The sequence below is a fragment of the Scyliorhinus canicula genome, chromosome 12 (assembly GCF_902713615.1).
Source record: "Scyliorhinus canicula chromosome 12, sScyCan1.1, whole genome shotgun sequence".
Classification (NCBI taxonomy): domain Eukaryota; kingdom Metazoa; phylum Chordata; class Chondrichthyes; order Carcharhiniformes; family Scyliorhinidae; genus Scyliorhinus; species Scyliorhinus canicula.
Window position 1 is genome coordinate 156,149,338 of NC_052157.1, and position 13,075 is coordinate 156,162,412.

The 13,075-nt window shown below is 42.4% G+C and overlaps 1 protein-coding gene across 7 annotated transcripts in view; it reads left to right on the top strand.

Annotated features, from left to right (window-relative positions):
* The window catches only part of LOC119975096, a 207,652-nt gene that overhangs the window by 119,259 nt on the left and 75,318 nt on the right, over positions 1 to 13,075 (top strand). For 6 of the 7 annotated variants that reach the window (XR_005462652.1, XR_005462651.1, XM_038814616.1 and 3 more), the window contains 6 exons: positions 3,104 to 3,255; positions 4,129 to 4,319; positions 4,589 to 4,778; positions 8,526 to 9,784; positions 10,026 to 10,135; positions 12,643 to 12,794. Coding sequence is in view for 5 of the 7 variants with exons in the window: in XM_038814616.1 (XP_038670544.1) it covers positions 3,104 to 3,255; positions 4,129 to 4,319; positions 4,589 to 4,778; positions 8,526 to 9,784; positions 10,026 to 10,135; positions 12,643 to 12,794 (2,054 nt within the window). In the remaining 2 variants the exon portion in view is untranslated. The remainder of the gene's footprint in view (positions 1 to 3,103; positions 3,256 to 4,128; positions 4,320 to 4,588; positions 4,779 to 8,525; positions 9,785 to 10,025; positions 10,136 to 12,642; positions 12,795 to 13,075) is intronic. The other variant, XM_038814617.1, reaches the window with a different exon arrangement.

The following is a 13,075-nucleotide window of genomic DNA, read 5'->3' on the forward strand; positions in this document are numbered from 1 at the left end:
CTTGAGTCACTGTCCGTGTGGAGTTTGCATATTCTCCCCATGTCTGCCTGGGTTGCACCCCCACAACCCAAAGGCTAGGTGGATTGACCATGCTAAATTGCCCCTTAATTGGAAAAAAAAGGAATTGGGTACTCTAAATTTAAAAAGATATCAAATGGTGGAGATCGCTATTGATTCAGTAAAAAAACGAGCATTGCTGCAGTTTTAAAAGCCTCTGTTGGTTTCCTGTGGTACTGCAGCCTGTGGGCAATCTGACGGTTTAGGAGGTACTGCATGAAGAAAAACATTAAGGTGTGACAGTGTGACCTCTGTTGGTGTTATGAGGTATTCAACTAAACACCAATATTGGGATTTCAAATAATTCAGGCAGTGAGACCTCTGTTGACTGTTTGCGGATCTGGACTTGCATCTCTCTGTGTCATACTTCTTTCTATCTGCCCGTTTGTCCACATGAGAGTCTGACGTGATTTTAAAAATATATATATTTACAGTATCCAAGTATTTTTTTCCCAATTAAGGGGCAACTAAGTGTGGCAATTCACCTACCCTGCACATCTTTTAGGGTTGTGGGGGTGAGATCCATGCAAACATGGGAACAATGTGCAAACTTCACACGGACAGTGACCCAGGACTGGGATTGAACCCGGGTCGTCAGCGCAGTGAGACAGCAGTGTTAACCACTGCGCCACCGTGCCGCCCATAACAGAAAAAATTCTCATTTGTGCCAGGTTTTGCTGGGAGTTTCCCGCTGGCTCTGTTGGCAAGTTCCCCATCGCTATCTAACCACACAGTCACCTATTTGGGCCTTGGTGAGTTTCTCATCAGTTTAGCCCACACAGGGCACGATCCAATGGCCATGCTGCGTAGCAAGCCTTACTCTAATGTGCAGGTTCCTGAGGTATCTGAGTCTTTCTGGTTCAATCCCTTCTTGTCAGATATATCAGGGTGGCTAGGGTGGGCCATCAGCCAGCACGGATCTTGCTGATCTTCCAGTGCAAAGAATTGTCCTCGACCGAGTGTTGCAGACTGGCACATTCCAAGATCCAGGACTATGTGCTGAGGGACGCACTCAAGCTTGGGGCAGCTGCCGCCAAGGCGCAATGGGGAAAGACCACTGTGTAAGGTCTTACCAGCAAATGTACACCGAGGGGTTGGTAACAGTGTAAAACCCCTCGGTCCGGGTCTTCAATACCACAATGTATGAAAGAAACAAAGCAATGTAAATATTTAAGAAAGAACTGTAACTTAAAGTAGGATACGTGTGTAACGCTATCCCAATTGAATTGAAGAAAGACAAATGAATGTAACTCAGATGGAAATGTACAGTCAAGACAATTTGAAATTGAGTTGCTCTGTAAAGTTTATGATAAATTTTATGAATAAAGTATATTTTTGGAAAAAAAAAATCAGCCAGCACGGATCCCCACAAATTGGGACCCGTTGGAGCACTGCTCTTAGGGATTTGAGGCCCCCAGCTGCATGCCATTTGGGCAGGGTTGGTTACCCAGGTGGCACCAACAGTCCCAGGGCACCATCCTGCCCCTCAAAAATTTAAAAATGGTATCCTGATCTCTAGCTACAATGGGGCGCTCCACTCGCCAGTGCTCTTTGCAAAATGGGGCTATGTGCGGCCTCGGCTGTGAGTTCCCCATTCAGGCCCCTTATTCAACTCAAGTCATGTTGAATAGCCATGTGTTTCTCAGCACTGCGAGCGCTGGGAAACAGGTGGCTAAACGTGCATGAAGACTTTGTTCCCTTTTGGGAGAATCGTGGCCTGAGAATTTATTTCATCACTGGGGAGCCGAACTCAGAGATCGGTCCTCATGGGCAGCACGGTAGCATTGTGGATAGCACAATCGCTTCACAGCTCCAGGGTCCCAGGTTCGATTCCGGCTTGGGTCACTGTCTGTGCGGAGTCTGCACATCCTCCCCGTGTGTGCGTGGGTTTCCTCCGGGTGCTCCGGTTTCCTCCCACAGTCCAAAAATGTGCAGGTTAGGTGGATTGGCCGTGATAAATTGCCCTTAGTGTCCAAAATTGCCCTTAGTGTTGGGTGGGGTTACTGGGTTATGGGGATAGGGTGGAGGTGTTAACCTTGGGTAGGGTGCTCTTTCCAGGAGCCGGTGCAGACTCGATGGGCCGAATGGCCTCCTTCTGCACTGTAAATTCTATGTTAAAAAACAATTCCAGGGAGAGGACCAAAGGGGCCAACCTGCACTATATCCCTGGCCACCCAGGGGCCTCCAATGGCCTGGGAGAGCTGCCGGGTGCCATTCTGTTTTGTTCGCGTTTGTGTGGACCAGTACTGAATGACGCCCGGCTGCGGCCTCCCTGGGAAGGCCGGTAGACCCTGGGAGGCCAGTAGATACTGGGTAAGTAGGCCGTTAGTAGGTTTAAGGCCTACTTACCCGAGTGCGGCTTGGTTCCCCCCATTGTGGGCGGGTTCCTGATCCCGACACCTTGCGGAATTTGGGTCGATCTTACGATGCGTCGATGCTATCAAAAAGCGAGTGGCTTCATCCGGGATCTATCAGCCACTTCACACCCCTAGTGTGAAATTGTCACACTTAAAAATTGCACCAAAAAAAAAATCAGTTTCCCCTTTTTACACCCTGTCTGCTCTCTGTTGCTTCTATGCCTGGTCTCAGCTGGCATGGGCTTATTCCTGTTCATGTTTTGCAATCCCTGGATAATTCTCCATTTCTCTGACTCATTGCTGGCCTGACCTGCACCTATCTTTCTGCTGCCTAGCAGTCATTGACATCTCTGTCCAGTCTTATCCAAGGTTGATCCACCCTTATCCATTGTCTTATGCTTCCTTGTCTAATCTCTGAACTCACTGCCACTCAACCTCGGGATCAATTTTAAGTGAAGAATTAAATATTAAAATGAAGACTAAAGTTTTCATTTTAAAATACAGTCTAAAGGGTAAATGGGGATGGGCAGTAAATGCTGGCCTTGCCAGCGATGCCCGCATCCCATGAGAAAATAAGAAAACTAGATTCTGTAACCACTATAGTATTAAAAAAACTCAAAACACCATAATCAAATTTAATTCAGAAATGCATGAATATAATTCTAGTTTTTAAAAAAATATTTTCACAGCGTTGATGGAGGTGTACACAGCAATCTTTCCCGATTCCCTATCCCTCCACAGTTTTATAACTGGCTAGCACCGGAGGTAATTCGGGACAAACCTGCCACTATCAAGTCAGATGTCTACAGCGTTTGTACACTTATTCAGGAACTGTTTACAGGTATTGTTCACAGTTTTAATGTGTTAGATGATATTTTAATAGGCCCTTGTGGCTCATAAGCACTGGCATGGACCTATTTCTAGAGTGTAATTACGTTCTAAAGTGCATAACCTTGGCAATAAAATTCTACATGGATTTGTTCATGGTGTTGAGGATTGCTAAAGTCAAATATTTTCTGCACTCATTCCCGTCGTTTGATTTATTTATGTTGGTTCATGATAATTTCAAGGTTTCAGTAAGTGAAAATAAAAATACACAAGGGCACATCATCTTGAAGTTCCAACGTACCGTGTTATAGAGTAGAACAACACAGGTATGTGTTTGCAATTCCGCATTGTGCTTTTTCACTGTTGAGCAATGGCTGGTAGCTTCTTTGCCAGTCAGGTCATTTTCTACATTGTGTCACCACTCCTATCCAGTTAATGTGGAGCTTCGGGTACTTTTTAACCACCACTCCCTGCAAAATGTTTGAAAAGATCACCTTAGACTCAACATTATCCCCTGCAAATTTTGTGAAGCACACCACTGTCATTTCCTTGGAAGTTCTGGTGTTGGAGCAGGGAATCCCAAATGGATATCATTCCCAAGCTCCAGAATTGCACTGCTCTATCCTTTTTGCTGTTCATCTGGACACAGGTTTAAATTTTCTCCTACATTATGCTTTGTTGAAATCCTCAAACTAGGACTATTACTTGCCATTGTTACAGCAAGGATGGAGTAACATGCAGTACGCCTGTAACTACTTCAATTTGATTCAACATAGCTGTTAAAATGCATGCCATTGTATGCAATATCTATCTAGTCAACGCCTTTATTTATTAGCTCGGTTTGTGATATACTGTCAAGTTTCTCATAGTTGCACATTCCATGCAGATGCAGTCCCTTGGGAAGATCTGGACGGATTTGCACTGAAAGAGTTAATAGCGACTGGACGATATTTAACTGTGGATGAGCAGGTCCCTCAGCCATACTACGACATAGTGCGAACTGGGATTCAAATAAAGCCTCAGAATCGGACTATGAACCTTCAGGATATTCGCTTTATTCTCCGGAATGACATCAAGGTGTGTAACCTAGTTTTCTAGTCAAAGAAACAGCCTGTGAACATTTCCAGTGGGAATGGGGAATAACTCTTGGTTCCAGTCCTGAAAATATAATTGAAAACTTAATTCACTGTAACAATAATTCTGAAACTGATTGATTAGTTGAAACAAAAGTCCCTGTGTCATTAAATAGACTTCTTTTCTTGAAAATTTTCAAATACCTTAATAAAAATATTTTTTATAAAATGAATTATTTGGATAATATATCAGTCAATTCCCATTTATCACAGGATATAATTAACAATCAACAGAAACATACTTTTGAGGATGTCCAGTCTGAATTGGGGAATGTATACGATGATATCAGCAGCTCCGACAGCATAGGCTTCAGGAGAGAGCAGGAACAACTTCAGGAGGAGAATGCCAGAAAAGGGAGAAAACCTGAGTATTTAGAAGAAGCCCAAATCACAGCAGAGAATGGTATGAAAGTTGTAGCATTGACGAATAGTTTTTCAGCATGGTACATCAAAATTAACTTTGTAGTCCACTGTTGCCAACTTCTCAAATATCGGGCAGCACGGTGGCCTAGTGGTTAGCACAGCTGCCCCACGGCGCTGAGGTCCCAGATTCGATCCCGGCTCTGGGTCACTGTCTGTGTGGAGTTTGCACATTCTCCCCGTGTCTGCATGGGTTTCGCCCCCACAACCCAAAAATGTGCAGAGTAGCTGGATTGGCCACACTAAATTGCCCCTTAATTGGAAAAAATAATTGGGTAATCTAAATTTATTTTTAAAAAACTTCTCAAATATTTTGGTAGATTCTCCCCTTTGTCCCCCAACATTTTCCCGTCCAAATACTGAAACCGGTGGCTCTGTATCGTCGTGAGTATGTAATCTAGGCTGACAAATCCACCCAGGACTGAGGATAAACCATCGCCTGTTTTTGTAGTTCAAATGAACACCAGGTTGTCATGGCAGTATTCAAAGAGCAGGGATTTCTCTCGATGTCCTGGTTCAATGTTCATCTCATGATCATCAAAAATCTGTCTTATTGCTGGTGGTGTTTTTGTGCCAAACGACACATCCAGACTTCTGATGGAAATAATAAAAGATGCAAAGCTGCACGACATTTACAGCAATCCTGCAGATGGATCGCAGCGCTGACATACCTTGTCGTGGCAAGATGGGTCTGTCCGCTCCAGGACAGACTTCCTGTTTGTGTCCTGAGCTTTCACGGTTAAATTCACTGTTGTCGAGCCGGTGCTGTTCTCTGACCACTGCATTCTACTGGCCAACTCTCACTTACAGGAGGGCCAGAAGATTGACAGGGGGACATGAATGCTGAATTCAAAACTGTTGATCTCAGAGAACATGTAGGAATTCAGAAGGGATTACAGAGGCTGGAGAAGAGGTTGAAACTCCTCTTTGAGTCCCTGACACGCTGGTGGGAGACAATAAAGGAGAATATCAAGATGCTTTTCATCCTCAGAGGTGTTGAGAAGGCAAGAGAGAGATAAGAGAAGCATGTAGATCTGCTCTGGCTGCAGTCATTGCAAGTCAATGTCTCGGAGGATCTCCAGGAGGTAAAGGACCAACAAGCCTCGCTCTTTGCCACGGAAGCCTATGGCCATCTTCCGGTCCAGAGTTCGCCCTACGGAGCAGGATGAGATGTGTTCGCGTTTCTTCTTCGGAAAGTGCACAGAGAGAGCTCTATGACCAGCAGCCTGAAGGAAGAAGAAAGCTCAGTAAAATCATTGCGGTCTGCCATTTTGAGGATCAGTAAATTCCTTTATGCTGCACTATTTGACGTGAAGTCCCCACAGCACGGCCTCGTGGTTCTACCTGTTCTCTATCATGTAAGCCTTAGTTGGCAGCGAGAGGAAGAGTCTGGATGAACCGCTAACTCTGTATGAGTTGACTAAGCTCCTCGATTCCTTTGAGAAGAGTAAAACTGCTAGAAACGATGGATTACTAGCTGAGTTAGACCGTGAGACTGGATTGCCCTGACCTGCTGGAGCTATATGACAGTATGCTTCTGGCTGGGAACATGTCAGGATCCATGAGGAAAGGCATCATTACCCTCATCTACAAGCGGAATGGAAGAAATTAGAAATTGGCAACCCATTTGACTGTTGAATACGGGTTTATGTTTCTGAGCCTGGAAGGGTAAAACCTTTAGTTAGATGCAGGCTGGACAAAGGTGTTTGTATGTGTGGGGGTTGGTTTCAATTAGAACTATGATTCTACTGTGCTTAGAGGGGGTTACGGCGTGAAGAGTAAATAGTATGATATTCTGTACAAGCTGATCGAATTTTCCCAGGGGTTGCAAACCAAGAAAAACATGAACTGCTGCACAAAGGCCATGAACTTGATGAAAAATGGCCTTTCTGTTTGCATGAAACTTACCAGTCATCCAGAGCAAATAGCTGTCTCAGATTATGTTGCATTATTGACACACATTATAGATTTTATGTACAGTGAGTATTTGATCTGAGCCAGCCTTCTGGGCAAAGTGTGAACAGGAGATTAATCAGACCCTGAATCAACCTCTATTTTCTTACTTATTCCCTAGTTGCTGCACCATTTGAAGCACCTCAAGAGTGTAACATGATATATGTAGAGAACCTGAATATTGTTGCACTTGCTGTGATGGCCATTTTGAAATGTTTGTCATGTTCTTTCAGATATTTTATGAATAAAGCATATTTTTTTCAACAAAAGACTTGGGAGTATGGTTTCACAGGTATCAACAGTTCTCCGGTATCTTTCCCCAGGTTTGTGAATATCACGGTTATTGTATCTGAAGGACATCAAAGCCAACCCCATTTCCGTCAGGCATGTCTCAATGGTAGCGGTCTCAACTCTGAGTCAGAAGATTGTGCGTTCAAATCAATCAAATCACATCCAAATGAAAACCCAGATTTAGGCATGTAACCAATGCTCAGACACCAATGCAGTACTGAGAGACTATCTTTAAATGCGAGTTTAAAACAAGACATTCTCTGTGGGTGGAAGAGATTCCATGACATTATTTTATGGAAAAGTAGAGGGTTCTCCCCAAAGTCCTGGCTGCATAAAATCCTTCAAATTGGCTGCCGCATTTCCAATATTACAACACTGCACTTCAAAAGTACTTCATTGGCTGTGAAGTGCTTTGTGACAACTGGTGGTCACAAACGGCACGATGTGAATGCAAGTCTTTCTTTGATTTAAATAGACTTAATTGACTGCAAAGAACTTTGGGACATCCTGAATTAGTGAAAGTTGCAATATAAATGCAGCCCTGACATCTACTGACATACATTTCTAGCAGGAGTCACTTGGCAGTGCTCTGCATCAGAAGCCCAGGAATGTGAAAATGGCCCAGACTGTTTTTACCTTTCCCCCGGTTGGGGTACTGAGGCCATTGCAGTGAGCAAACCACTGCCTCAGTTGAGATTAGCTGATTCAGTACAGACTGAAGCAAATCCGAGATGTTCTGCTTTACAGATTACAATGTTAATTTGTAAGATTAGTGTTTATTGTTAAATACATAAGCATCTAACAAAGAACTATGAAGGTGGTTATGTGTGGAAATTGAAAACCAGTAGCTGATACAATTAAATGGAAATTACCTATGAATATGTTCTTGACAGATTGAGGCACTTAAATTTGTGGGAGGTATGTCGTGTGGTAGCTGGAATTAGTGCAAAGGATTAGTGACACTCCAGCGTTACTGAGGTGTCCTGGAGCTCGCTTGATTGCCTTAGGTCAGCGGAGAGGAACGTCTCAGATTTTTTGCGTTTGCCTCAGTTTTTCACCTTTCCCAGGACATTGGTCGAGGGGTGCTGGGGAGGTGCTGTTTGTACGATCGATATATTAAAAAACCCATGCTGTTGGCCTCACTTTGCATCACAAGCAGCTGTCCGCCAAACTGATATTACAATGCGGAAGGCTGCATTGTTTTTTCCATTCTCTTTTTTTATATTTATAATTGCACCCGGGCTACAGAAAACCACTATCCAAGGGCCTGTGCTGAAAGTCCCCATGTTTAAAGGTGTGGTAATGGTTGTACACCTGCGGCACAGGACGCACATGTGAATGTTCACCACTTAGCTGAAGTATGATTGGGAAATTGGTATTCCTGAACTTTCACCACAGCAAGCAATAATTGCCTCCAGGAGACTAGGGTGTGGTGAAGGAAAAAGAAAAGAAATGGCAACCCAATTTGTTTCTTTTTATTTTTCAGATTGTTCCTATTATAACTTGGGTCGTCGGACTAGCTTCAGTCCAAACAAAGATAGTGAGCCCGCTGACAAAGTCAGAGGTTTTAACACTGAACCATCGCAGCAAATTATGGTTCTCTATGATAGTTGGAAAACAGAACAAAATCAACCTGAGGGTACTACAGGGTCCAGAATCCAGTCAAAGGTTTACGACAAAGTTAAACTTAGCAACAGCCCATGGAACAAACTTGAACAGTCCTTTTGCACTGAATTAGTTGAAACCCAACCTTCCAAACGTGACGCAGATGTTCTAGAACACTTACATGATCTAGACCTTGCATTAGAACAAGAAATGTATGATACCTCGGACAATCAACCAGCAGATGATGATTTAGAGACTGGACTATTGTACCGTGATTGTACAGAGGAGAATTCCGAGGGGGATAGCAGTATGTGCTTGGAAACAGCCACAGAATACGGAGCAGATGAGGAAGATGAATTGAGTGATGGGACTCCAAGTGAGTTTCAGAAATGGTCAGGTGTGGAAGATTTAGCCAGCGACCAGGAGAAACAAAGCCCGATTTCTTCACGTGCACTGACCCGCAGAGCACTGGAGGAAGCAACAAACACTGCAACTAGTCTGTCAATCCAGCACTCAATCAGCAGTTGTGCGATCAACATTCAGACATCAAAACATCTAGTGCAACAAGCGTTCAGTGCCCTTGATCACATTGAAAGAGGACACAACTCTGAAGTAAACATGGCACAGAAAGCTGCAGAAGAGGCTCATATGCACGATGTACAGTTGTTGGATGTGACATCCCACACTAAGCTACCAGACTTTGATGAAGTTGACTATCAGAGGAAATGTGAAAATGGAAACAGAAGTAAACCATGTAGTGAAGGTCACCTTGTGATCCCTTTAGCTGTTGCTCCTCCAAGATGCTATCAGCTCCCAGTGTATGAAGTGGAGAAGAGACATGGAACTGATCCCGTGGGACATATTCAACCAGTATCAAACGTTTTGAGTTGGACTCAAGGTGACCACAGACCTGAAGTGAAAGATTTTAGTTCTGGTGTACTAAAGACTTCAGATACTTTTGCTGATGGAACGCAAACTACCTGTTTACTGAGGAAGCAAGTGAATGATGAAGAGTCTGATAACAGCTCTGCACTTGAAAGAGGTTTTACCTCCTTATCAGAACACGTGGGTACAATGGCAGCCAAGAGTAAGAAGAAAACAAATGTATTGAAACATGCTCACCACCAGGATACGTTCCCTGTAAGTTTCTAAAATCACTGATGCATTATATCCTGGCTGTTGTCATTTACGAGATTTACTATTTTGTATATACCATATGTTGTGGTGAACTGTTCTTTATTGATTTCTCTACATGGGTGGGCTGGGCAGCACAGCTTTAAAATCAGTGGTAAAATTCAGGAAAAAGGCTATATAGATGCAAGTTGTGGCATCTTAAAATATGTAATAGTAACTTATAAATACATTTTCTTTCTTGCTGCAGGCTCGTAAAGGTCGCATATCTATGAGGATCCCAGCAGAAGGCATCCGGCAAGAATATAGAAAGCAGTGCATGTACCTGTCAGGCAATAGAAAAATCCGCATTTCTCAAAGGTAAATTTCCTATCTAGTTTTGCCTTTCTGATTATGTGTAAATAGAGTACAGTTATCAGTGAGCAGTGTGTGTTTTTTGAGTATCTTAATACTTTTAAAGTAACAGACCATCCTCTATTATTTGATGTTTATTCCCATCCCAGCAATTCTTTGTCCACCAGCAGAAATAGCAAAATAAATTAACAGGATTATCTGGGCCCAAGTTAACAACATTTGCTAGATTCTCTGTTCAAAATGTCAATTTTGGCTCAGTTGCTAATACTGTTACAATTGGAGGTTTGCACAGTGCACAGTGGTTAGCACTGCTGCCCCACGATGCTGAGGATCCGGGTTCGATCCCGGCCCCACGTTACCATCCGTGTGGAGTTTGCACATTCTCTTTGTGTCTGCGTGGGTCTCACCCCCACAGCCCAAAGTTGTGCAGGGTAGGTGGGTTGGCCTACTTTCAGAAGAGAAATGTCTGCACCGGTCCTCTCAGATGGATGTAAAACATTTTGGTACTATTTAGAAGATGAGCAGGCATGATATCCATGTTCTCCAGGCGAATATTTATCCCTCAACCAACATCACTAAAAACAGATTGTCTTATGATAGTCACTTTGCTGTTTGTGGGAGCTTGTTGTGCGTAAGTTGGCTGTATTCCCAATATTACAGAAGTGACTACCGTTATGATCTGGCAGGTGGTAAGTGCCATACAAATCCAATCCCATGGTAAACTTGTCAAGCCATCACAACAATTTTCTGTTTGTATTTTACTACGAGAAGATATGTGTACTGAAGCCAGGAGCTACAGATTCTGGTTACACTGTTGGAGGTTTTAAATAATAAATTAAAACATTTATTTACAAAAGAAAAGTAAACTTAAACACAGAAGATTACATTTACACAGTTAAAATTGGTCTTACAAACCATTCCCCCCCAAAGATTTGTATTTGATTAGACTCACAAACATTCCTTTAAGCAGCAGTCCTTATTGTGACGAATGTAGGGAATTGTCATATATTTTAATAGTTAGCCTATTGTATTTTCTGTATATTTAATTATAGTTACTGTTATTAATAAAGTTAATTACGTTTAAATTTACAAACTTCATGATTGTAGTTATTAGTCAGCCAAGGGCTTTGGGTTTTTTCGAAGAATTATTTATTAATTTCAATTGTGTTGCGACTCTGGGTCAAGTGGGGCTGGAATTAACTGCGTACTAGCCCAGGGGGTCGTAACCATATACATTTCACATAAATGCAAAGTCGTTAATCTAAACTGTCAGTCCTAAAGGAGGGCTGCAGTATCCATTTTCCAATATGACATTTAACTGCATATAGTGTTTAAGGTGGACATCAGTCCTCAGTCACCAATACTTTGGTTTAGAAAATTGCAAAAAGAAAGACTTGCATTTCTGTAGCACCTTTCATGACCACCAGATGCCGCAATGTGTTTGTGGCCAATGGAGCATAGCCATGATGTGGAGATGCCGGCGTTGGACTGGGGTGAGCACAGTAAGAAGTCTTACAACACCAGGTTAAAGTCCAACAGGTTTGTTTCAAACACTAACTTTCGGAGCACTACTCCTTCCTCAGGTGAATGAAGAAGGAGCAGTGCTCCGAAAGCTAGTGTTTGAAACAAACCTGTTGGACTTTAACCTGGTGTTGTAAGACTTCTTAATGGAGCATAGAGTTCAGTCTGCCCAGTTGGGAGGCATGCCAGATTTCAATGATTTAATCTGGTGCACAGCAAATTAACCATACTGACCATTGTGGCTATCTTTCTAATTTGCTCTCCTGTTAATCTAGGTTATGCATTAGAGCTGAACAGAATTTACTCTTAATAACTAGTCCCTGGAAGAATTCAAGAAAAATTATAGCTGTTTGTTGATCTGGTCAACATTTCTCCCCAACCAACAACACCATGTGCTAGTTGTAACTACTGTTTGTAGATCTTTAAAGGTGCAAAATGGCCAATGCAGTTGCTTACAGAATTACATTAATTTGAGAAATTATATTTTGTTTCAGTGCCTTTAAGAAACAACTAGAACTTCCCATAATCACAGGATTTTCCAAACCACTTCACAGCCAATTAAGTACTTTTGATCTGTTGTAATACTGGGAAGTATGGCAACCACTTTGTACATGATGCAAGCTCTCACAAACAATATTCAGCGCCAACGAACCTTTTATATCCACATAGGAAAGCAGACAGGGCCAAAGCTGAACACCTCACACCACAGATTGCAACACCTCCAAACAGTGCAGCATTGCCTCGGAAATGGATTGAAGTGTTAATCTAGATTATGTGCCAAAATCACTGACTGGAGTTTGATAACATGGCCTTCTAACTCAGGTGACAGTGAGCCAAGATTGACAAATGAACAACAAATTGCTTTATGAGGTAATAAGTATTGAAGATCTGTTAGATACGTTAAGATATGATAGACAGATCTATAAAACCATATCTAATTATTATTTTAATATAATATTAACTTCAAATATATTTTCCTTTCATTTGTGCAGCTGCAACATTGTACCAGAAGGAATGAAAGTGAAACGGAAGAAAACCCCTGAAGTTGCTCCTTTAGCCATCAGGGAAAAAACACGACATCAAAACTTTGTGAAAAAAACAAATTTAAAATCGGGACAAACACTTGAGACCAACAATTGGACAAGTAAGGAAACAGGCTCAGATTTCTGAAACAAAAGTTAGTTCTGCCAAAAGAAATCAGGTGGACCTAACAGATCTCATGACAGTGTTTCAAAGAAGAACAGGAGGGAGTTACCCCCAGTGTTCTGGCCAATATTTATCCCTCAATCCACATCATTAAATATAGATTATCTGGTTTATCACACTACTATTTGTGGGAGTTTACTGTGTACAAATCAGCAGCCACGTTACAATATTTACTATACTTCAAAAGTTCTTCATTGACTGTAAAGCACTTTGGAATAT